This window comes from Euprymna scolopes, chromosome 24, assembly GCF_053919585.1.
Source record: "Euprymna scolopes isolate OS-2025 chromosome 24, ASM5391958v1, whole genome shotgun sequence".
Classification (NCBI taxonomy): domain Eukaryota; kingdom Metazoa; phylum Mollusca; class Cephalopoda; order Sepiida; family Sepiolidae; genus Euprymna; species Euprymna scolopes.
The window spans coordinates 38980194-39006084 of NC_136505.1; the positions used below are offsets into that span (position 1 = coordinate 38980194).

At 33.1% G+C, this 25891-nt stretch overlaps 1 protein-coding gene across 3 annotated transcripts in view; it reads left to right on the plus strand.

Annotated features, from left to right (window-relative positions):
- The window catches only part of LOC145246660 (annexin A6-like), a 143609-nt gene that overhangs the window by 48377 nt on the left and 69341 nt on the right, over positions 1-25891 (plus strand). For all 3 annotated transcript variants that reach the window (XM_080108371.1, XM_080108369.1, XM_080108370.1), the window contains exons 9-15: positions 208-283; positions 5353-5510; positions 6694-6775; positions 10404-10498; positions 14478-14591; positions 20560-20650; positions 24150-24476. In XM_080108371.1, coding sequence (XP_079964497.1) covers positions 208-283; positions 5353-5510; positions 6694-6775; positions 10404-10498; positions 14478-14591; positions 20560-20650; positions 24150-24476 — 943 coding nt within the window. The remainder of the gene's footprint in view (positions 1-207; positions 284-5352; positions 5511-6693; positions 6776-10403; positions 10499-14477; positions 14592-20559; positions 20651-24149; positions 24477-25891) is intronic.

Here is a 25891-nt window from a genome sequence, read left to right on the forward strand (position 1 = left end):
TTATTAGATAAGCCAGGGAGAAAATGGATTTAAAATCCCAAGCTGCGAGAATTAGCCCCTGCCTGTGATTGTAGCACGTTTCAGCTGCTACACAGGTCTCCCAGTCCATTAACAGACGCTAACTATTATGCAAAATAGGGCGATATCAGTTTTATCATTACATAAATGCCTCTTGTATTTTATCTGATAATTTTTATTTTGTTTTAGTTGCTAACAGCAGATTTCACAGATGAAGGAGATGGATACAAAATGACACTATTAATGGCAAAACCGGGAATTACATGTAAGGATGTTTTGTTTTAGGTTTTCATTTCTTGGATATTATTTATTTTTTTCTTTTTGGTTATCGATTTAGTTTTTTTCTCTAAATGGGAAAGGTATGAATCCTCAAAATAATTCAAAATAGAAATTGTTAGATTTAATTTCCAATGCCTATACAGTAATAACTTACGTTAATAACTTACAGTGATTACTAACAATAAGAACTTGCGTTAATAACTTTTCATAATAAATTGAAACAATAGCTTATAATAATAACTTATAAAAATAATTTGCATTAATAAATGAATTTCATGCCCACTGGCATGGCATTTACAAAGTACTTAATTTCCCTAAATTCTTGTGTTAATTGCTGGTAGGCTAGAGATAGAAAACTAGCCTACAAAGTCATGGTTGACTTTGTAATCTCTTGATTATCAATATTTTTTTAAACTTTATATAGTCGTTAATATATTTAAAAAGATATGATGTAATTTATATTCTTTTTGCAATAAATATAGCCATTATAATTCAAATGTGGATGTGTAACTGAAATAAAATTAGTGTATTTTTGTTATGTAATTTATTGACTGATTTTATGTATTAATTATTATAGGTGGTGTTTTCTATGGTGTGAGAGAATTAACCTATGTCTAAAATTAAATTATGTTATTTTAATATGAGTTTACTTATTAATGGCAATGCATTACAGAAATCTCCATGTTGTTTGATTGTGCTTGAATTTGTAATAAGCACTGATTAAAGAAGTCTCCCTCTAGTTACTAAATTTAACTATTTTTGCTTGTTTGAAGTCAAAAGTATGACTATGCTGCAATGAATGAGTTACAGTTACACATCCACATTTGAATTATAATGGCCATATGTTAAAAAAAACTTACTCTCTTCACGACACTATAACGTTTTTGAATTTCCAACGATTTCTTCTTTTCATTCTGAAATATAGCAAAGTCATGCTTTTCAGTACAACAAATATATTTTCAAATATTGTACTGGTATTTTATTTTCTTCAATTTATTCACCCAGGATGAACAGATAACTTAGTTTGTTCCTTTTTCATCTTTCTATCTCATTGGAATATTATTTCCATTATTTTCATCATATTTTTGTATGTACACAGGCGACAAAAAGAAAGTTTGGACTTCCAAAATTTCAAATTTAAGCTAAATTTAATATAACTGTTTAAACAACCTATATCTCATTTGATTCACCTTTTATTCTTCTATAATTTTTCCTGTTCATATTTGACTTTTAATTGAAATATTCTAGTGTTCACATCAATTTAAAAAAATAACTTCAAATTGAGGAGGCAAAAAGAAAGTCTGCACAATGGAAAATTGTTATTTAAATGTAACTTTAGGACATTAATGCAACACAAATACAACAGGAACACAATGAACTAGTTAATATTTAGTAGCATAGCCTTTCTACAATTTGACAGCCTGCAATCTTTTGGGAATTCCTTAAATTAGTCTGCAGCAATACTCCAGGGAAAGGGCATCCCACTTTTCTTTAATTTTTGTCCAAAGTTCTTCCAAATTTGAAATTTTAGCATTGCGTAGCTGTTACTTGATGTAATGCTATACGTTTTCGATAAGATTGAGGTCTGGAGATTGTGCAGGCCAATCCGAACACGGGATATTATGCTTTTCCAGGAACCTCTTGACATTGCCAGCTGTGTGAATGGGCACATTATCCTGCATGAAGATGGGATTATCATCCAAATTCCGACCAAACTAGAGTAAAAAATGATCAGTCAACATATTAATGTATTTGGTCAAATTAATTCGACCTTGCAAGCAAACTATATGCCCTGGACCATTGGTACTAATAATGCTCCACACTAAAACTGAACCTTGCAGCGTTGAAACTGTGCACCTAAGATAAAATTCTTCGTCTTTCCTCTGACGGACGTACTGCCTACCATCACTGCCTATTGAACTTGTTTTCGTCGCTAAAAAGCACTTTTGACCAATATGAAGAGTCATGATCTTCATTGCATCTGACGAAGTCCAGACGGCACTTTCTGTTCTTTACAGAAAGCATTGGCTTGCGTCTTGCAACATTTCCTTACAAATTAAATTCCTTGACAGTAGAAAGAGAGCACTTTTTAACAAGATTGCACTGTTGTTGAATTTGGGAAGCCATTTCAAATCTGTTTCTTAGGCTGTGGATCTTGATAGCATTGTCTTCCCTGTTGAAAGTAACTCTAGTATGACCAGATTTCAGGGCATCATGAACACTGCCGGTGTTTTAGTACGTTTGCACAGTCTTTCGTACCGTTTTCTCGTCACATTTCAATCTGTGGCTGATTTCTTGATCGGATAAACCAGAAAGGTGAAGATTAATGAGCTCTTAACGATCACTAAGTGGCATATGGACTAATTGTTCATTGTATAAACTGGAACAACAACAATTACGATTAGAGATGCTTTGTTGCCTGTTGGAGGATATTTTAAACTGATTTAGAGGTGTTAATTTAAGCTGATTTTAAGTGAATTTGTTGCTGCGGACTTTCTTTTTGCCTCCTCAATTTGAAGTTATTTCTTTTAAATTAACGTGAACACTAGAATATTTCAATTAAAAATCAAATATGACCAGGTAAAATTATAGAGGAATAAAAGGCGAATCAAATGAGATTGTTTAACTAGTGACATTAAATTTAGTTTAAATTAGCAATGTTTGAAAAAATTACAAGTGCGGACTTTATTTTTGCCGGCACTGTATGTATGTATGTATGTATGTATAGTATAGTGTGCGGGTATACATAATTTACCTCAGAGAGATGAACGCCTCTGCCATGCATAGTTTCAGGGTCACCCATGTTAGCCTTCATCTGAGGGTTATTATACTGCGGAGGCATGCATGATCCACCGATGTGTGGAATATGCTCTGGTTCTCAGCAATCTAAGTCCCAACCATGGGTAAATGGCGTAGGGTGTTGAAGTGACACCCATAAGCTGTGGTGAAAGTGACCTTTCTAGGAAAAGGAAATCTTTGATGGAAAACCTGCGATCGACATGGCTAACAGTCATTTCACACCTGCATGTCACTAGATGCTGGCCAAGATTTAGAAAATGATGTATGTGTTGTACAAGCATCCATCACTATAATCCACCGATGTACAGATGTCTTCTCAAATCAACTCGACTCATCTTTGTTCTCAAATGATGGTTGGGTTTTTGTTGGGCGGGACGATGATCATCTGTGAAATATAATATGATAAAGATCAAGCAATCATCATTATGTATGTATGCATGCATATATATATGCATGTATATATATATGTGTGTGTGTGTGTGTACATATATATATATACATAAATAAACTGATTATATATATATCTTCTATAATATAAAGCTGAACGTCTGTGTGTGTGTGTCTGGTCACGAATAGGCTCCTATATGGTTGACTATTATAGAAAACTGATCACATATAATAATAGAAGTTGTATCGAGACACAGGAATGGGTATGTTTGATCTGGCATAATGATGATTCATTAAAATTGTGGGGTCTCTGTACACGCCTGGTCCACAAAGTATCGAAATAAAAAATTTTAAAATTAAAAAAAAAAACGTTTACAAGTGTTTTTGATATAGATGTACATAATAATACTTTGATAAGTATGTTTTAACTTAAATACGGATGGTATAATAAAATTGTGTGGTCTGTGTTCACGCCTGGCCTCCATAGAATGGAAATAGGCACAAACTTTAATAAAGACTTTTCATATCTATCTGCATAATTATACTTTGATAATTATGTTTCAGTTTGAATAAATATGGTATAATAAAATTATGGGGTGTTCGTTCGCGTCTGACCTCCATAGAATGGAAATATGTCAAAAAGTTTAACAAGGCTTTTAATATAGATCCACAGAATATTGTGATAGGTGTTTCAGTGTGAACAGGTATGGTATAATAAATTATGGGGTTTATCTATTTTATTTTTACTTTCATCATATTTTGCTTTGGTTTTGATACCCCCAAATTCGAAGCTATCTCTTTACAGCCCTTCCTTTTCATAATCTATCATACTTTCATAAATCAGAGTCCATTTTCTGTAGTCTGTTTTTGAACTCAGTCAACGACAGGTACTTTTGCTAGTATATATATATATATATATATATATATATATATATATATATATATATATATATATATCTATATATATATATATATGTATATCCAGTTGAGGAAGCTGATTCACTTTGTTTTGTCATATTTTCCTTCGATCTTTTAAAGACCAAATGTTATTTCCACTACTCATGTCCAGTAGAGATGAAACATATTTTAGATTATTGCTATAAATGTTTAAGAAATAAATGCTTGTTGGGATTATTAGTAAACTGGGCTAGTGTTCAGGACAAAGTTTATGACTTTCAATGTGCTAGGAGAGATCATGAACAACACTTAAAGAAGTTGCTGAGTTTACGTATCTGGGCAGCAACATAGTTTCCACAGAGAGAGATATCGATATTCGCATATCAAAAGCATGGGCCACATTGGATGGGCTACATTTAGTACGGACTTCAAGGTTAACTGACAAACTGAAAAGGCAGTTCTTCAGGGCAGTGGTAGAGTCTGTCCTTGTATACAGCGCTACAGCCTGGACACTTACCAAAAGATTGGAAAGAAAACTAGACGACACATACACCTGTATGCTACAAACAGTATTAAATATATCTTGGCAAAATCATCCCACAAAGCAGCAACTTTATGGGAACCTACCTGCCATATCTAATACCATCAGGGAGAAATGCCTACGATTCGCCGATCATTGTCTGGGAAGCAAGCATGAATTAGTGAGTGATGTATTGCTATGGACTCCACGGCATGGACGCGCAAGCAAAGGATGACCTAAATCCACGTACATCCAGCAGATAGCACACGACACAAACTGTGAACCTGAAGATCTGAGGCAGCTGATAGAAGACAGATGATGATGATGATGATGACGATGACGGTGACGATGATGATGATTGTTCAGGAGAGATAGATAAAACATGTTTTTTTTATAAAATGGTTAATATTCCTATTTATTTAATCAGTATTATTACTTCCATTTTATTTTAGTGAACAACCAAAGAGTCTCAGAATTCAAAGTCAAGTCAACAAAGCAGAAGAAATCGGATCCACCCAAGAAATCGGATCCACCCAAAAAGGTGGATCCATCAAAGAAGAAAATCCCGAAATCCGATTCTTATTTTGAAATGGAAACTGAAGACATTATTGTAAGTTTTCTTTTCTCGCACAAGCGATTTTAAACCGTTTTATTTTCTAACTTCCACCGTAACAAATTTGCATCATATTTTATGTATCATAAAATTTATTTGACTTTTTTTTTTATTATTATTTTGATTGTTATTGCGCTAGGTGGATAAAGGGGAGATAATTATGAGAAATAACCCTGCATCAAATACATTTGATTATGCAATATTTTCGGTCCTTCTACACTATTAGGACGAAATTTTGTAGTCAATAAATGGAGTTTTCAGATAAAAAACAATGGTTTCTACTGATTTTTTGTTTTTAGCAATTCTAATAAATTACAATGGTATTTTTTAAATTATGCAGTCGAAATTACCTGAATATTACTGAATTATTAAAAAACAAATAACTTTAATCGTGTTAGCAGGTGAAAAATTGCGGCCAACTTGATTTAATTGAAACGGAAAATTACCTCCATTTTGAACTGTCCTGTGTCTTACGATCATTTTCATCAAATTCTATTTTTTATTTTCTTTAATAAATAATTTTCTACCTTATAGATTTTCGTAATTTTTGGATATAATCATCTTAAAAATACAAGGAATGCGAAGATACGATTGTTTTCATGTGAAATTCAGTTTTACAATTTCCGAAATTTCGTTCTAATAGTGAAGAAGCGCCAAATTTTTTTTTAATTTCTTGTCATTTCCAGGGACTTATGAAGATACAATTATCAATGTTCTAGCTTACAGATCTAATCCACAATATTTCAGATTTGCATTGAATGTGATTTATTTATAAAATACATTTGATTTTTTATTTTTTACTATTATTTTCTTTGTTATTGCATGCAAGTTGCACTGGGTCTATTTCCATTTGCTGACAGATTGTAGCAAAAAATTCATACTAGTTAGCATAATCTTTACTTACTGGCTTAGGGTCTCCAAATATAACGTCTGCATTGAACAATATACAAAAAAACAGGCAGAGGGATGCAACATTTCGTCAATGGGACGGAGACTGAAGCCTAGCTGACAGTTTGGGATCAATTAGGTTAGTGATGCTCTTTTGAACTCTGTCCAGGAGTGAGAGACTGGTAGCAGATGCACCAGCTCAAATGTGATAACAGTACTTCATACGTGGGCGAATGGTGGCCTTATAAAATTTATTTGACCTTTTTTTACTATTATTTATTTGTTATTACAGCAAGAAGGTACAGTGAAGTCCTATGCTGACTTTAATGCAGAATATGATTGTAAAGTGTTACAGCATGCGATGAAAGGATTAGGTAAGTCAGAACGAAATTTTCCTTCGTATACACATATAAATTGGCTTACGCCATTCCTCATGTGAGAAGTCATGTTGTATATAAAGTATCAACATTCTTAAAATCCCTTTAAAAAAAAAGTGGTTCTTGTCCAGAATTCTCGCTATATTAAAAAACAAGAATAAATAAAATATTAGGTAATGGTGCACAAAAGGAGACACTAACTTTTAAGCACACCGGAAGTTGGCACCCGCGTCTCTCCATTTAAGTATGGAAGCACAGAATCGATACAATTTTCAATTCAAAAAATTTCCACAGTCACCTATAGTAATTTCTGTGGTATCGCCAATTTAAAAATAACTGTTTTGGAAATATCATCTACTGGATTCGTACTTATTATATTGTTTGAATTTAGTGTTTTTATCATATGTTAAATATTCACATTTTTAAACTATTTGTTGCACATTCACCTTTTTTTAACTGCTAAAATTGTGGCACATTCATAGTTTTTTTTTCATATTTCTGTAAATAATTGTATTTTTTAAATATTCAAATAGTTTAACAAAATATATAACATATTAACTTACATAAACATAGTTGTTTGAAAAGATATGCGATTAAACAATTTTAAAAATTGATAAAAAGATATGCGATTAAAAGTTAAAAAAATAATTGATAAAAAAGATTAATAGATTACGCAGGTTTAAATAAAAAAACTAACTATATTTAAAAAAAAAAAAAAAAACAAAACCTAAATATGTTTGAAAAAATATATTAACAAAAAATTTATAAATTGATAAAGATATATAAAAATGCATAAACTTTTTCTCAATTGTTTTTTTTTAATCGCATATCTTTTTAAATAACTATGTTTAATTAAGTTAATATGTTATATATATATATATATATATATATATATATATATATATATATATATATATATTATATAAAGATATGTGATTAAAAAATAAAAAAAAATGATTTATAAAAACAGTTTACATATTTTTATATATTTTTATTATAAGGGGGTGAAAAAAATAAACATAAAATATAACTGAAAATTGTATCGCACATACGCACACGTACATATATTCACGTTCACGTACATACACTCACATTCATGTGCATACACACACACGCTAACGTACACACATGTATGCATACATACGCGCACATGTACGCACACACGGACAACGTCACTTCCTCTTAAAGGAAATCAACACATGCGTGAAGAACGCCCGGAAAGAACTACAAAAGTGAGAGACCTGAGCTGTTTCCTTCTTTTCGATTCGGCTCCCAACCTAAACGGTCGACGGACCAACCGCTCCTATTCGGGGTGCACGCGCCCATGTGCATCACGTCCCCTGCTACTATGTGTGGGGCAAGAGTCAACAGACAGTATGTACACCTTACACACTTTCTCTGAATTGACTTTCTCACTCTCTCTCTCTTTACAACAATAGACTTTCCCTCTCACCACTTAACAGCGAGAGACGCATGCCAAACTAAACACGTGCTGTACCCTTTTCTTTCATTTGTTTCTTCATGAAATAAATTCTAATTCGTTTAATTCAATTTAACATGTTGTTCATTTCTTCCTCAATACAATTCATTTTTCATATTTTATACGACTGGGGGATATATATAATATATCTACCAGTCAACTACAAATTGGTAACCCTGACGTGATATGAACACGCATTTCTTTCTGTATCACAAGTCCCGCAACAAACTGGCGAACGACTGACGTGAAACGAACACGCATGGTGACCCTATTTTTTTTTATTAATTATTTTGAGGGAGACAGGCGTTTTATTTGATAAACAAAAAAACACGAACATTTCAACAAAGAAAAACAAGTGAACTACTACGACAAGAATCTCAACAAACAACAATGACGAAACCCCTTGTCAGACTCAGCTTAGATAAAAAAAACACAGAGCTGTCGACTTCATACCGAATATAAAGAAAAATTTGAGCTCGACAAACATTTTCCACGGTTTCCTGACATTACCCTGCAACAAACGCGAGGAGCAAAATCACATGGGCCTATACACATTCTCTCCCGCACAGCAGAGGCAACAACAAAGTAACAATAACAGGACATCCCTATCAACACATAGGAAGAAGTTGAATCAAAAATACCAGTTGAGATGCACCATGCACATAAACTCACAACTGAAAGTTTTGTTTACAGCCGTCAACTGGACATTCACCGTTCAACACAAACGGATGTGCAATGTGCAACGGGCGCCCATGCAGGTAATGTGCATGCACTGCTGCAGACTCACATGTCAACACAAACAAAATTTTCCTTCCAAATGAACAATTCACTTCACTATCCAAGCAACTCGTTGCACATGTCAGTACAAAAAAAAAAAAAAATAAAATAAACAAATGTCACCCTTAAAAAAGTGTAAACGCCTTTTTCACGCGTAAGTAAATACTTTTTTTTATGAACACACTCCGTTTTTTTTAAACAATCACATCAACAGCAAAAAAAAAAAACAGGACAAAAAGTCAATTGCCCAAAACATTACTTATTTAAAAAAAAATATATATATATATACTGCATATTTTTTTTTTCTGGGAAGATGAGTATTGTGCGAGCCTTTTCTAGTCTCACACAAAAACATGCGTTCACATTTCAAACCACGTTTCTTGTCATACACATACGTGCACACAAACATACGTGTGCACGTACACACATGTACATATATTCACGTTCACGTACATACACTCACATTCATGTGCATACACACACACGCTAACGTACACACATGTACACACGCATACGCCCGGAAAGAACTACAAAAGTGAGAGACCTGAGCTTTTTCCTTCTTTTCGATTCGGCTCCCGACCTAAGCGGTCGACGGACCAACCGCTCCCTTTCGGGGCGCGCGCCTTCACATATCACGTCCCCTGCTACTATGTGTGAGGCAAGAGTCAACAGACAGTACGTACACCTTACACACTTTCTCTGTCCATGGCCTGGATTGATTTTCTCTCTCTCTCTCTCTCTCTCTCTCTCTCTCTCTCTCTCTCTCTCTCTCTCTCTCTTTCTACAACAATAGACTTTCCCTCTCACCAGCTAACAGTGAGAGATGCAAGCCAAACTGGATTGACTTTCTCTCTCTCTCTCTCTCTCTCTCTCTCTCTCTCTCTCTCTCTCTCTCTCTCTCTCTCTCTCTACAACAATAGACTTTCCCTCTCACAAGCTAACAGCGAGAGACGCGAGCCAAACTGGATTGACTTTCTCACTCTCTCTCTCTCTACAACAATAGACTTTCCTTCTCACCAGTTAACAGCGAGAGACACACGCCAAACTAAACACGTGCTGTCTGTACCCTTTCATTTAATTTGTTTCTTCACGAAATAAATTCTAGTTCATTTAATTCAATAAACGTTCGTTCCTTTCTCAATTCAATTCATCTTTCCTATTCTGTACGACTGGGGGATATATATAATATATCCACCAGTCATCTACAGATACATACCTCTTACAGATTTTTTTTAATATAGGGAGAATTCTATACAAGGACCAAAAAGAACCAAAAGGGGAGATAATTATGTGAAATATACTCTTAACCCACATCAAATATATTTTATTATGCAATATTTTTTTTCAATTTATTGTCATCATTTCCAGGGACTGATGAAGACGCAATTATCAATGTCCTGGCTTACAGGTCTAACCCACAACGCCAAGAAATAATTCAGACCTTCAAAACTATGTTCGGCAAGGTAGGATTTTAGCATGTACATTTGATTAATGACTTTTTTTCTAGTGATTCATGCTGTATATATATATATATATATATATATATATATATATATATATATATATATATATATATATATATAAAGTTAGGTATGTATATATGTTTATGGGTTTATATGTATATGATTCACTTCTAAACTAATTAACCGATCATTATGCATTTTGGAACAGAGTTGCTAGGCATAATAGATCATAATGTGGATTAGATTTAGTTTGACTTAGTTATTTGCTGTGGGGAAAATTATAATTTACCTGGCTAGTGTGTGTATGTGCTTTATAGGGTTCGATCATTTGACAAAAAAAAATGGCGACTCACAGTTGCTTTTGTGCTTGATGATTATGCGTGAGAACTGCAGACTCTCTTTCGAGTCAGAAGCAAACTTAAATGCTATTTGGGTCTGACTTTGAAAATCCAACTTAAGATAACTTAATATGTTAGACATTACATCTGTAACATTTCTCATCTATATATAAGTATCTATATACCATATTACCGCATAGACAAAACTTGTGGCTATGCTCATAAGAAGACCATTGTGATTAGTATGCAGAGAATGAGTTTTAAATTTAAAATTTTGGTTTCAGAGGTTTTATAACATACTAGCAAAGATACTCGCGCTTTGACCTTGACCTTGAAAAATGGTGTGCACCATCCCTAGGTGGGAGACCATCACCATACCAGGTTTGGTGACGACCGGTCCAATGATGTGGGCTGTAAGTTTTTGGTTGTTTTTGTTTTACGGCATATCAACCCTTTTCAGGTTATTTAATGCCGAATCCAGTGATTTTGAAGACATTTTTTTTAATAGAATATATTTGGTTTTTTTTAAGGCGGTTTCTATTTAACCCTAACAGTTACTACCACTCTGGGTCAGAGTAGACCTAGGAGCAATGGCAATTAAAGGGTAGCTCCACACTCCCCAAAGCCCACAAGCTGGAGCCTCACCATTGGATATAGTTTAAGGTCATATCCAGGACCGTGGGCTGTAGGAGAGTTGTGCATACACACACACATGCGAATGCTAGTACTTTATATATATATATATATATATATATATATATATATATAGATACATGTATGTTGTATAAGCATTATTATTTGTACTCACTAGGAGTTCTCACACTGGGCATCATCAGAGATTACTCACTGACAAAACATGGCAGTGTTCCATGGAGTCTGGGTGTATGGTCACAAGATCTACTGAAACAGCTTGGTCTCATAAACATTTGATGTCTTTTATATAGAAAATATGGGCACTTGTATAGTTTAATGAAGACATTAAAAAATATGAAAATATCGAAAAAAGGTTATATTGTATGTATCGGTTTTGGACTGAAGATCTCCGAAAAAAAATTCACTTAATTTGATTGAGTATTTTTTGGGGTCTTTTTACAGCGGAAAAACACGTTTTTATGACAGCACATTGAAGGTAGATATCTTTGAATTTTTTTAGCCCGCCACAGGGAGATAACTCAATTTAAAGCGCAGACACTTCCTCCGCATCTTTAATACTAGCTTTCCTTCCTAAAAATCTAATCTTTTGCTCAGTATTATAACAAATTGTTTTGGGGTTTTTTTTGCTGTAAATAAAAAACTACTTGATGAAATTAAGTGAAATTTTTTTCGGAGAACTTCATTCCATAAAGGATATGTACAATTTAAACTTTTTTTGATATTTTCATTTTTTAATGTCTTGATTAAACTGTACAAATACTGAAAAAAGTCTGTTGGTATAGACATGTGGAAGTTGAGATTTAGAAGTCCTCCAGTAGTCAGGGACGAACCCTAATCTGGTATCTTGGAGGAAACTGCCACATAAAGATCACAGAGGGCATAAACTCTTGGCAAGTTGATACTCATCATAGTGTTTCTTGGTGGTGTGGAGTGAGTAATATTGGGGCAGTCAATAGGAATCAGAATCGGGAATTGGAAAAATCAGAACATTTTTAGATGTTAGTATTAGAATTGGAAATATTTGTACCTATTTTCCAATGCCAAAAACGATCCTTTTAATTATCCAATTTGTTTGTTTTTGTTTAAAACCTAATTTTCCATTGCTAATATTAAAGATAAAATCATAAATATTGATTTTATAACTACCAGTAAAACTATCTTTGGCTCACCCCCAATCAAGTGTATTTATGTGTTTGTGAAATTTTTTCTAATAATCCAAAAATTAGAAAAAAAAACAAACAAACAAAAGAAAAAAAAAACAGCAATTAACTTCCAAACTAATTTATCTCTGACCAGGTCTTTATCTCTCTTTCTCTCAGATCCATTTTTATCACTTCCTCCCATGTTTTCCTTAACTTTCTCCTGTGAACTGAACCTGCTATCTCAACTGTTCTACATCTACTAACCCAAGAACTCTCATTTAATTTTTTCAACATAGCCATACCGTTGAAATCTATTCTTCTGTAAACATCTCTCTATAGTGTACATTTAATCTTTCTCTGAACTAATCCTGTCTTTAAAACTCACATTATACATCCATTGTGTCATTCTCATATCATCTCTCTTCATGCAACACATGTCTTCAACTTTGATTGGTTTCACTTCCATACATCATCACAGTACATACACATGCTTGATAGACGTTCCCCTTGCTCAACAATGGTAATGCTCTGCTTATTAGCAATAGCAGAAGTTCCTTGAACGTCATTCACTTCTAATTCTTGCAATAACACTAATATTTGATTCCCGATGTGCTCCAATGATATCACCAAGATAAAGCTTCTCAATAACCTCAATAGTATTCAACAATATTTGATGGTTAGAAAAAAAGTTATTTGCAACAAAAACAAAAAATAAAACAAGCTAAAATAATACACCATATTTTACATCATCAATCAATACGCATGATAAAACATTTGGTCGCCATAACATAGTTGGCATCTTCAAGATACGAGGTGCCTTAAATAAATTTCCAGACATTTTTATACAGACATCAAAAATTTTCCTAGACTATTGAAAATTCAGTATGTTACTGCTGTACATCTTATGAGATGACTGACCAATTTTTATGATTTCAGGTTGAAACAAACAGCTACAGCAGGAATTGGAATACACTCTACTAAAGCCTGATTGTCACTGCTGGTGAATTTCAAAAGTGCAATTTGGACATGAAGACACTTTAAAAGAACAATATGCAATAAAATTCTGCTTTAAACTTAGAAAAAAATGACACAGAAATGTATGGAATGCTTCAGACTACTTTTGAACCATCTTGCATGAATCGTGCATCGGTTTTTGAGTGGCATAAGGGAGTCTGTGAGAGATGATCAGAGGTTTGGGAAGAGTAAGGAAGTCAGAACACCAGAGTTGATTTGCCAAGTAAAGAATTTCATGGATAAGGACTGTTGTGTATCTATAGAGACAATAGTGCACAGTTTGATGTCAGTATGGGAATTGTACACTCAATTATTCGCAAGGAACTGAAGATGCAGCAGTTTGTCCCAAGGGTGCTCAGAGAATATCACAGACTATTTGACCAAGATGAGCATCAAGACAGTTCTGTATAGTCCAGACCTTGCTCTCTGTGACTTTTGGTTATTCCCTAAGCTCAAGGAAAACCTTAGAAGCTGTCGCTATGAGACAATTGAGGAGATGAAAGAGGCTGTGACAAGAGTCATTGGCACGTTCACACAAGAGAACTTCCAAATGGTCTTACAGAAGTTGTTGGAATGGTACAACTAGTGCATTGCAGCTGGAGGAGATTACTTCGAACGAGACTAGAGTTTCATGTGTGTATTATTAATAAAAGTACCCATACGAAAATAAAAAGTCTGGAAACTTACTAAAGGCACCTTGTAACTGTGTTTCTTTTTATTAAATAGACGGTCCTAACCAAGTTTGTGATAGGACAACAGTCTATCACCTGTTTTATCACAGTAATTTATTGAGTTTTGTTCACACATGTTTTTCTATGGGCTTCGTTTTAGGACCTTGTTAAAGAACTGAAAGGCGAGCTTAGTGGAAATTTCAAGGATTGTGTGAAATCACTGTGTATGAAACCAGCCGAATTTGATGCAGATCTTTTGCGTAATGCTATGAAGGTAAAACGGCCATACTTTTTTTTTTAATTTAGACAAAATTGTGAAATAAACTAATAATTATTAGTATGGTGCAAAAGTTTTTGCTGATTTAAAATTCCATCTTGAAAATGAAAAACTGTTTTTATTTTTGCAAACTTTTATTAATAACAATAACAATCTTTGCTCTCTATAACTTTATTGCACCTGCCAATGAGCGTATAAATGCCTTACTTGTAAAATTCTTTAGGTTTTGATGTGAAATACGAATCTAACTCATTTTCAATCTCCTCCCGTGATGTTAACTCGTCCTTCTAAATGATTTGTAATCCTCAAAATAAGTGATAATCCACGGGAGATAAATCAGAAGAATATGCAGAAAGAAACAAGATTTCCCAACCAAATTCTCCGAGATGTTTGGTCGGTAGTGTTGTGTAAGGATAAGCATTATAATGGTGGAAGATGACTCTCTTTCTGTTGATTAAAGAAGCTGGTTTTCAGGTCGACATGAGTGAGAATATTGCAGCAAAATATGAATTATGCTTCAATAATCTAAAAGAAAAAAATTATAAATTAATCATGGTGATATATTTAAGCAATAACAATACGTATAAAATAAATTACCATGGTTTAAAATGCCTTTCTACAAACCAGCAAAAAACTTGTGCACCGACTTGATAGAAGATTGGAACAGTCCATAATAAACAATAGAAAATATCAAATGTAACATAAATATTCTATCCTATTTTATTTTATTAAACACAATGTTGTTTGACCCATATTTTTATTTCAAATCATTATTAAAGGTGGTAAAAGATTGATTCGCAATTGTATTCTGAGTATCGCCCACACTGAGGATTGAACCTTCAACTTTCAGAGGAGTGTCACTTACAACTGAATTTACCTTGTACTTTATTATCTATTATGCCATGGATTCTTGTGGTAAAATACAGTTTTAAGTGGCACTCCTCTGGCGGTTGAAGGTTCAATCCTCATTGTGAGTGACATTCAAAATACAATTGAGAATTACTTAGGACTTCTACCTCATCATGGGAGGTGAAACAAGACCATGGTACCTCCATGGATTAAATGAAGGGTTCGGTTTGAAATTTCGAACAGATTTCTGAATTCAACAGAAAAATTCTCCAAGTTTCACATAATACACCTGAAAAAGGTTGGATGCCAGTTAATTTGTCTATAGTGTAGAATCTTAATTCTTACAGTTTCTTAATTCATAATTGCCTAACTTGGTTTATGTAAAAAAACAAAACAAAAAAAAACTCTTGTTGACAGCCAATTCTTGGTTAGTAATCTTGTATTTATTAATCGTAAATATGAATAAAATATTTACAAGAGTTAAATTAGACTTAACATTTCGTGTAGAGAAATGAAAGGAAACTTAAAATTCTATGTTAATTAATTTTCAAGGGAGGTAATTTCAATGAAAACTATTAGTTTTTAAAATGACAATAGATTTATATTAAAGAAATTTAATGTAAGAATAGCTATCGGACGGCAGGTAGTTTTAGCTTATTATTGTACAAAACCTGAGTTAATGTTTCTCTAAGTGTTGTATATTGATTTATATTTGAGGAGATGATATATTAAAACGTGTCATGAGTTATCTAGTAGATGTGAGATATTGTTCTTTTAACAGACAGATAATAAACGTATAAATCGTATGTATGTTGTTTAGCCAGGAGGACATGATATTGACGTGTAAACTGAATCATGTTGTATCAGACTTATCACACGGGATATTTTTACAGCTCATATGTAAGAAGAATAATATATGCTTCATACCTTTTTTTCTTGAAGAGTTCTTCTGTATCTTCCCGCTACTCCGTGACGAACCATGAAGCGATCAGCACCATCTAATTGAGACATCTGTTCTTATTTGTGAAACCATTAAAACAACTCTTTATATTTTTATAATATAAATTTATTACAGTTGTCTCAAATGGTTTTCACAGGATCTGCAGTTAGTTTATATTTTCTGTTCTTACAGCCCGCTCCTAGCTGTCTGTCCACCCCTGTCTAGATATCTGTCTGCTCTGGTGGTCAATCCTCAACTCTCTGAATCTCTCCAAAACTAACTACATCACGTGTTCTCTTACGTCACCTAATTACGTGTCTCAGACCAACCTAATCCACAACTAGTTATTTGTTTATTCAAAAACTCAAAATAATGTTTACATATATTTTCTATTTTCACATTCCTTTTGCGATTCACACATCAATCATTTCTTCCCCAATTTAATTGTTTATTCTTCTAATCATAATAACTGATCCAGCGACCATCCGTCGCTCAAATCAATTAATAAGAATACAATAACAGTAATAATAATGTTTTGACCATTGCTCCCGCTTGCCACAGTTAACAGATACTACGCTATGATCACAGCCTAAAGGGTCATTACATTACATAAGGAATTTTTGGGTTTGTTTTATTATACATATAGATTCGAAAAAGTTGTCAAAAAACAAATATATAATAAATAAATGTTTTCAAAGGCAAGATAAGTTACTTTTCTTCCTAACTGGATAAGTTTTGGATTGTAAAATGTTTATTCGGTTCGAAAATCATACAGTATATGTTACCGTGACATAACCTGACATATATTGAGTGAGTTTCTAACAGTATTTTGCATATTTTTTTTTAGTTTGAATTCATTTTCCCAAACTTAATGTGTTCAACAGAGACCTCACCGCCATTTTTCTTTTTTAAATATATCAATAAACATTGTATGGTTTTCGAACCGAATAAATATTTTACATTCAATAAAAACACTAAAAACTTATCCAGTTAGATAGAAAAGTAACTTATCTTGCCTTTGATAACATTTGTTATATATTTGTTTTTTTGACAACTTTTTCGATTCTATGTGAATAGTAAAAGAAACCTGCATTTTCTATGACAGACAATTAGTATTTCAAAAGGAATATTGTTAAAAACAGCAACTTATATAAAACATGGAAAAAATATCTTAGAATTTTAGCAGATTCCTACTAGTTTAAAATAATACCTGAATGCAAATTTATTCATTTTTGTGTAACTGGAGTTTAGTTTTCATAGATATCATGGCATGTGTTCTTCAGAATTGTTTAATTTATTCTCTGCTTCATTTGTTTCAGCTCATTTGACTTATTGGTCTAGTGGTCTTCATTATGTCACTGTTCAGATACCTCGTTATAATACATTTTTCCTGTTTCAGTAGCTTTTTTCCAAGAACTGCAGTTTTCCAGCTGACTGTTTTCCTCCCACCTATGGCCTTGGTCTTTTCAAGACTTAGGTCAATAGACATGTCCTTTCTTTGTGTTAATCATCTCCTGTTTTTTTTTTAATTCTTCTTACATCAAGTGACTTCATACCACTGCTTATGAAACGAATTCCATTAAAAAAATATATATATAAAAATTTAAAAAAATGAATTTAAAATCTCTTAGAGATAACTTGGTGAATAGGTTTTATAAATAGTTTTAAAATAAAACAGTTTTAAGCTTAATTGATTGAGTAAAAATAGAATTTGGCAATGAAGTGTCGTATCAAAACAGATAATACACTTTTCTCCTAGCCAAAAGAATCTATATATTAATACTGTAATACTTTTAACATACGTACACATGTCATGGTTTCCATATTATAAATTATTTGATCAGGAGATCCTATTTATTAAAAAGGAGGATAGAAGGTTATAACATACTCCGAACATTAAATTAGTATATAGATATGCTAATTTAATGTTCGTAGTATGTTAACCCCATTCTATCCTTCTTTTTAATAACTGGGATCTCCCAATCATCGAAGGCACAATGTAAAAAAAAAAATAAATAAAATAAATGATGTCGCTTTTGGGTCATATATGAAACTTAAATATACCTACTTGGTCTTCTGGCTACGATCCAAAGGTATCTGCTGTGTTTAAAGATGATGTATTGATATCATGGAGTTTCCATTCGCACCAGGAGTCCATGCAATGGAAATATGTCACAGACTCCTATAAGAATATTGGAGGTGAACGTAATAACCAGATATATTCTGACATTACATTAACCAGATGACTTAAATAATTTGACAGTTTTAACAAAAGGGCTAGAATAATATTGCAGTGTCTCCATTCACGCTGAATGTCCAGTAGCAATATATTACATATGAAAGACTCCATTGTGGAATTTCCACAGGTCCTGCTAGTGTCTATAAAAGCAATTCTATGTATATTCTTGAACTGATAAGGACTATTACCATCCAAAAGACTCTTGAACATTCATAACTAAACTTTGATGGACAAATCAGGCATTGATTAAAGTTTATTCACATCAGATATGGTTAGCTAGTAGAAAGGATTGTGAATTTTATTAAAGACTCCATGGGTGGCATTTAATTTGGGTCAACTTGCACTACAACTCTTTAGCAGTTCTTTTTTTTAATATTAGTTTATCTTCATTCAATAAAATGTAGGAACATTTTAATGACTGTCTCATAAGTAGGAGGTATACTCCTAGATAAGCTTTATACTCACTGGGCTTTAACCCCAGATTTTTATAAATGGGGTTATCTAAAAAATAATTTCTATCAAAACACCCTCAGATTATTCTGTTGCAGTCAAAATCAGAGTAATGTTAAAAAACAAGGATGCACCAAAAATATAGACAATTTTGCCTGTCATTCAATGGCAATAAAACAAAAACTGTTGGATATTTAAGATTGAAACTTGGTGGACAAGTCAGGTGCACAACGTATAGACTGAAGTTTATTTGTACCAAATACGGTTGGTCATATTATTTATATTATTTGGATTCTTCGGACTACTGTTCTCATCTTGAATGTTATTTTCACAATGTTGTGGTTGATGTAACCTCCGACCTTCTTCAGGTGTATCTTGTCGAACTTGGGAATGTTTCTGTTGAACTCAGGAATTTGGACAGAATTTCAAATAGAACCCTTTATTTACTTCACGAGGGTAGCATGCTCTTGTTCTGTCAGCCATGACTGGATGGAGGGCCTAAGTAGATCATAAGTGTAGTTTTCAGTCGCCCACACTGAGAATTGAACGTTCAACCTTCAGGAGAATATCATTTTTACAATTGATTTTTCCAAATGCTCTAACCAGTGCACCATGGGTCCTTGAGATGAGAACAGTAGTCCAAAGAATCCAAATAATACAAATTAGGCGAATAACCAATCTTCCATCTAAAAAATTCAGAAACATAAATATGGTTAGATTGTGAATTTTATTAACGATTTTATGGGTGGTATTTGGGGCAGAGAGCAGGTGAAATTAAAAACGAAAATGATACCACATTGATAAATTGCAGAAACATGTTTGTAATTTAATTGGCCTCACACTTTTTTCTTTACTGCAACCTCTCTTTTACAGACGTGATGTTGCTAGTCTCAGTTTTTTCTACAAATGCTATTATAGCATGTATTCCTCAGAATTGTCTGATCTATTCCCTGCTTCCTTTGTTCCAGATTCTTCAATTTGTTGGTCTAGCGGTCTTCATCAATTCATTGTTTTAATACCTCATTGTTATACAGCTTCCTATTCCAGTAGCTTCATTCCAAGGACTGCAAGTTTGTGGAACTCTCTTCCTGTTCACTGTTTTCCTTCTACCTACAGCCTTGATCTTTTTTCAAGACTAAGCTTAATAGGCATCTTCTGTCTTTGCAATAATCAGCTTTCGTTCTTGTTAGCTCCTTACATCAAATGGCTTTATGCCTCGTCTCAAGCAATTTCCAGAAAAAAATTCAAAGAATGAAATAAAATAAACCACAAAGTTTATTTTATAATAGGGATGTTATTCTAATGATTACACAGGTGGTATTTTAGAAAGATCACCTTGTATATACGGGTAATCTTAGGGTTCGGCAAACTTTGCCTTTGTTTGTCACATGTTTTCCCTGACACGTTCTTTTCTTCACCATGGCAATACACCTGCTCACTTACCGAGATGGTGAAATAATAAATACAGAATAATTGTTTCATTTCAGAATTTTGGTACGGATGAAGACATTTTAATAGAGATTTTATGCACACGTTCAAATGCACAGATTAAACAGATAGTGTCGACATACAATAAAAGTAAGTATAGACAAGGGAGAGGTAGTTTACTTGCAGCATTGCTGGTAAACAAGTGTGTGAGTATTTATGAAGGCTGGTGGCAATGCAGAAAAACCGAATGGGTGAAAGAAAGTATGAACAAATAAACAAACAATCAAAGGTGTCATTTGGATAACGAATCTTTGCAAAAATCTGTTTATTTTTCAAGAGATCTTTCACATTTAAAATCTTTACATATGGAATTTACTGCAAAATATTAATGAAAAATATCTGGAATGGCGTAATGTCTTTAGATTGCTTTTCTTTATACATTGTTTTCACCATTCCGCTTTTTCTGCATTGCTACCATCCTTCATAAATACCCACAGAAAAGTAAGTATATTTTTGCATCTTTATTATATACTAGCAGGGGTGCCCGGCGTTGCTCGGGTGTTTGGAGGTGTATGCTGTGCAAAAAAAGCAAAAAAACAAAAAAATGGTCAATTTTTTAAAAACTTTGACCCCTATTATGACCCCTTAAAATTTATAGTTTCGGGCTCAAATCACTTTATTAAGTTAGATCCAGGTTCAAGGAACCTATATCTAAAATTTCAAGTGTCTAGACCCAAAATTGTCGGAGGAGTTTGGTAGAGTTCTTAAAGGTCAAATCGTTGAAATTAGACCCCTTAACAGCCAAATTTCTGGCTGACACCCGTCACATCAATTTTCCCAAATCTCAGTACCCGGTATTTCAAATTTCGAGTCTATAGACTAAAAATTGACAGTTATTGCGTAGGGAAATGTACACAGACAGACAGACACACAGACACACACACAGACACGTTCACTTTTATAGATATATAGATAATGTCAGTCTAAAAAGTAATGAAACTGGATGTGCTGTGTGAGCAATAGGCGAAAGAGAGATTAGCAGAGTGTGTTATCATCTGTCTTGGAAGTATATAATTTTAATTTTAGCTTTCTGAAATCTTTTGTTCACACTTCTTCAACTTCTTCGTCTTCTTCTTCAACTTCTTTGTCTTCTTTTTCTTCTTCTTCAACTTTGTTTTCTTCTTCTTTTTCAACTTCTTTGTTTTCTTCTTTTTCAACTTATTTGTCTTCTTCTTCTTCTTCAACTTCTTTGTCTTCTTCTTCTTCAACTTCTTTGTTTTCTTCTTCTTCTTTTTCAACTTATTTGTCTTCTTCTTCTTCTTCTTCTTCTTCTTCTTCTTCTTCACCATAACAATACACCTCGGAATCCAGTAGTTCCTCAGTCAGCAAGAGCATCACCATATTGGAACAATCACCCTAGTCACCTGATCTTTCTCCTCTTACCTTTTTACTTTTTTCCAAGATAAAAGGGGATTTGGAGGCCATCAACACAGTCATAACAATGGAGCCGAGGCGCATCGCAAAGAAAATGCATTACACTGAAACTGGAGGGGAAATCATTTTGTTTGTTGTTTGGATTGAATTAAATTGCTTGCGATGACATCAGTTCCATATAATGTTTTTGAAAGGAAGATTGTTATTAACAGTCAATCCTTCATATACACTACATTAGTAATGTATACAAAATATTTTTTATATATATATGAATATTTTGAACTTTTATTTATTTTTAATAAGTAAATAAGAATCTAAATATATAAATGAAATACTAATAATAGTAGGAGGTGATAAATTAAAAAAAAAAAAACACAGGCTCCTTAAGTCTTTGACTGACTATAGAAATGGTCACCCATCTAGTACTAACCAGGCTCAACATTGCCTAACTTTGGTGATCTGATGAGAACCAGTGTGTCAACAAGATTATGCCGTATATAGGGAGTGATAAGTAGTATAATGGATTCATCTGAATCATAAAAATACAACAGACTGGTAAATTAAAAAAATATATCCATTTTGAATTTGAAGACAAAGACGAGTGTCACAGGTTAGGAAGACATTTTTTGATAGGATGAATAGGTTAGCAAAATTAATTTGGAGCAAGAAACTAGATCCAATATTTGGAACAAAAAACAAATTTTTTGTTTTTGTAATTAAGGAAGATGGTGTTTGATCAGCACTGCTGGGGAGCCATGATTTAATATACTGTTTTATTTTGAAATCCCTGGAACAGTGTTTCATGGTGGACAACTGATGATCCCTTAAATAACATTAGGACTATTGTGAATTCGAGAGAGCAAGTTTACACAGTGATTGCAAATGATTAAATGACTTTCTGACTAAATAGTTTTCCAACTAATGATAAAAAAATCTAAAAATTAAATAATAAATGTTTTATATAGTTTTCAAGGTTAAAAAACTTCCAAGACTATATATATATATATATATATATATATATATATATATATATATATATATATATATATATATCCACCGCGCCCTTCCTATCAGCCAATGGGCATGCATTTTATCGGACAAAGGATCTGTTTTAAAACTAGGTTAGTGTTTTTTGTTTTTTTTTATTGTTAGTTTATATATAAATATATATATATGTGTACATACATATATGCACATATATATATATATATATATATATATATATATATATATATATATATACATACATACATACATATATGTGTGATCGTTTATGTATATTCATGTTTATTTAATTTGTTTATTTTCTATTGTTTTTGTTAGTTTTAAAACTATTTTGTATCGCTATCCTAGAGTAAATTTTATCTTATGAACACAGTTATTTGCTATTTCTCTTCTACAGTTTAATAATAAACTAACAAAAACAATAGAAAATAAACAAATAAATAGATTGGAGCTCAGACAAGCATTTGACATAAAAATAATGATAGAACAGAGACAGGTTCGAAGCGTCTTTTCTGTTGAAAAGAGATTGCAGGGAAGAGAAAAGGGCATCACTTATCAGGTTTCAGAGCCGGTTTTCAACTCTATCAAGGCAGCTTCTGCCCAGATGTGGCAACAGTAGTCCATCCTAGGACTCTTGTACAGGTAGAGGATTGCATCAGCAGTGAGATATCTACTGGAACGGTAGAATGATCCAACTATGGATTTGATGTAAGTGTTCCATTTCAAATCAAGACTGAAGATCAGTCTCAGAAGCTTGTCAGAACATGGTGCTTCCCCAATTTCAGTTGTGGTGTGATGGGGGTCAGAGTGTTGACAATGAAAAAAGAGAGCTTGGTTTTAGATACATTAAAATTAACTAGTCACCTTTTTCCCCATTACACCACGTGCTAAAGAGGGAATCAGAGAGAGCTTGGTTATTGCTGGACTTCAAAGTGTTTATGAATTTCATGAAGGGCTTCCACCTCCTCTTTATCCTCTTTGCTTAAAACTAAATTAAATTAAATATAGCCCACATTATGCGCCCTTACATCTAGTAGCTATAATATTGTGGGAATGTTTTTTGTAGTTTTATGTTTCATTTTATGAATGTAATATATATCTTATTCAACTAATTGATTTCGCTTAGGTTGAAATCAAAATTTACATTTTCTGGCTAGAGAGATCGTATATATTTGCCAGTATCAATAATTGTTATTCGTTTTTGTTTCAGTTTTCAATCGAGATTTGGAAAAGGATGTGATTTCAGAGACCTCTGGTTACCTGAAGCGTCTTTTAGTGTCCATGGTGTCAGCAAACCGAAGTGAAAGTACAGAAATTGATAGAAATCAAGCGGTTCGTGATGCCAAAGCTTTATTTGAAGCCGGAGAAAAACAATGGGGAACTGATGAATCCAAGTTTCACACAATTCTTGTCACCCGCAGTTTTCCTCAATTAAGGGCAGTTTTTGAAGAATATGCGAAACTATCAAAAAAAGACATTGAAAAAGTTCTAAAGAGTGAACTCTCCGGAGATTTTCTCCGTGGCACACTTACTATAGGTAAATCGTTTTTCATTTCTCTTCTTTTCAGTTATATATCATGAGATTTCACAAGATCTCGTATGTCACCGTATAAAGTTAAGCAACATTGAGCCTGACCAGTACCAGATGGGTTACTATTTGGGAAGGTAAGGCGCTGTAAAATACCAGGTTGAGAAACTGGCATGGTCTATCCTTCTCTCGAGAGTAGATGGGACTCTCTTAAGCCGTGGTAGGCAACCCATCTAGTGATGGTATCATGATAAAAAATACTCTTGATAGCTCTGGTGAAGCATGAAGTATTTAGCTATCGACAAGATTTTAATTACACTACACATTCGTATAATGAGTTCAATCTCAGCTGCAGCCGCGCTGGATGGATGGATCATGGGACCATGTTTTTTGAACATTCATCTCACAGTGTTAAATATTGGGTGAGTCAACCCACTAGTATGTAAACTAAACAGAAAATTTTAGATGAAGATTGATAGTTTACATTATTTGGATTACTGTTCTCATTTTGAGTGTTATTTACACAACAATTTGGCCAATATATATATATATATATATATATATATATATATATATATATATATATATATATATATATAAATGTTTAGAGGTACAGAATTTATATATAGTTTTAAAAATAATAAGCGGAAGTTTCTCGAGAGCTCTTTCGGCTATCATCTCGTCAGGAGAAAATCGATAGCGAACAAAATAATATTGTGTCGAAAAATAAAGAGTTCTAATGGGGAACTTATTAAATGTGCCAAAAGTACGGGGACACTAAAATAAATTTATTAACGTTTAAAAACGATTAAAATATTGACACAACGAGGGAGGAAAAAAAAAAAAGCGGGAAAAAAGATTCAAAGTTCCCCAAAGAGAAACAATGCGTTTGATGTTTCTTTTTGCCGGCACAAAGAAGGTTGACGCACCGCAATAGATATTTTGGAGTCTGTCTCTATTGCGGTGCGTCAATATATATATATATATATATATATATATATATATATATATATATAGTAATCAGTAGAGGTTTATAGTGTTAAATAGTAAGATGATACATCTAAAAACTAATCGCTTTAAGGCTTCTAAAATTCATACTAGAATTGTCCGCATAAAATACTCGGCAAAATTCAGTTGTAGCAGTCTTCTGTAGGTTGGAGGTTCAATCCTCAGTGCGGGTGATACTCAGTTTTACCTGGTCATAGCTGACAGAATGAAAGCATGCTATGGATTAAATAAAGGGTTCTGTTCAAACTTCTATACAGATTCCTGAGTTTGACAAGATATATTTGAAGTATATCAGCAGTTTCATTGGTCGAAACATTATGTAAATAACACTCAGGATGAGAACAGTATTCCAAATAATACTTTAATTGGTTAACAACAAGAAATTAAAGTTCAGTCTAGGTCAGCTTTCTGAACAC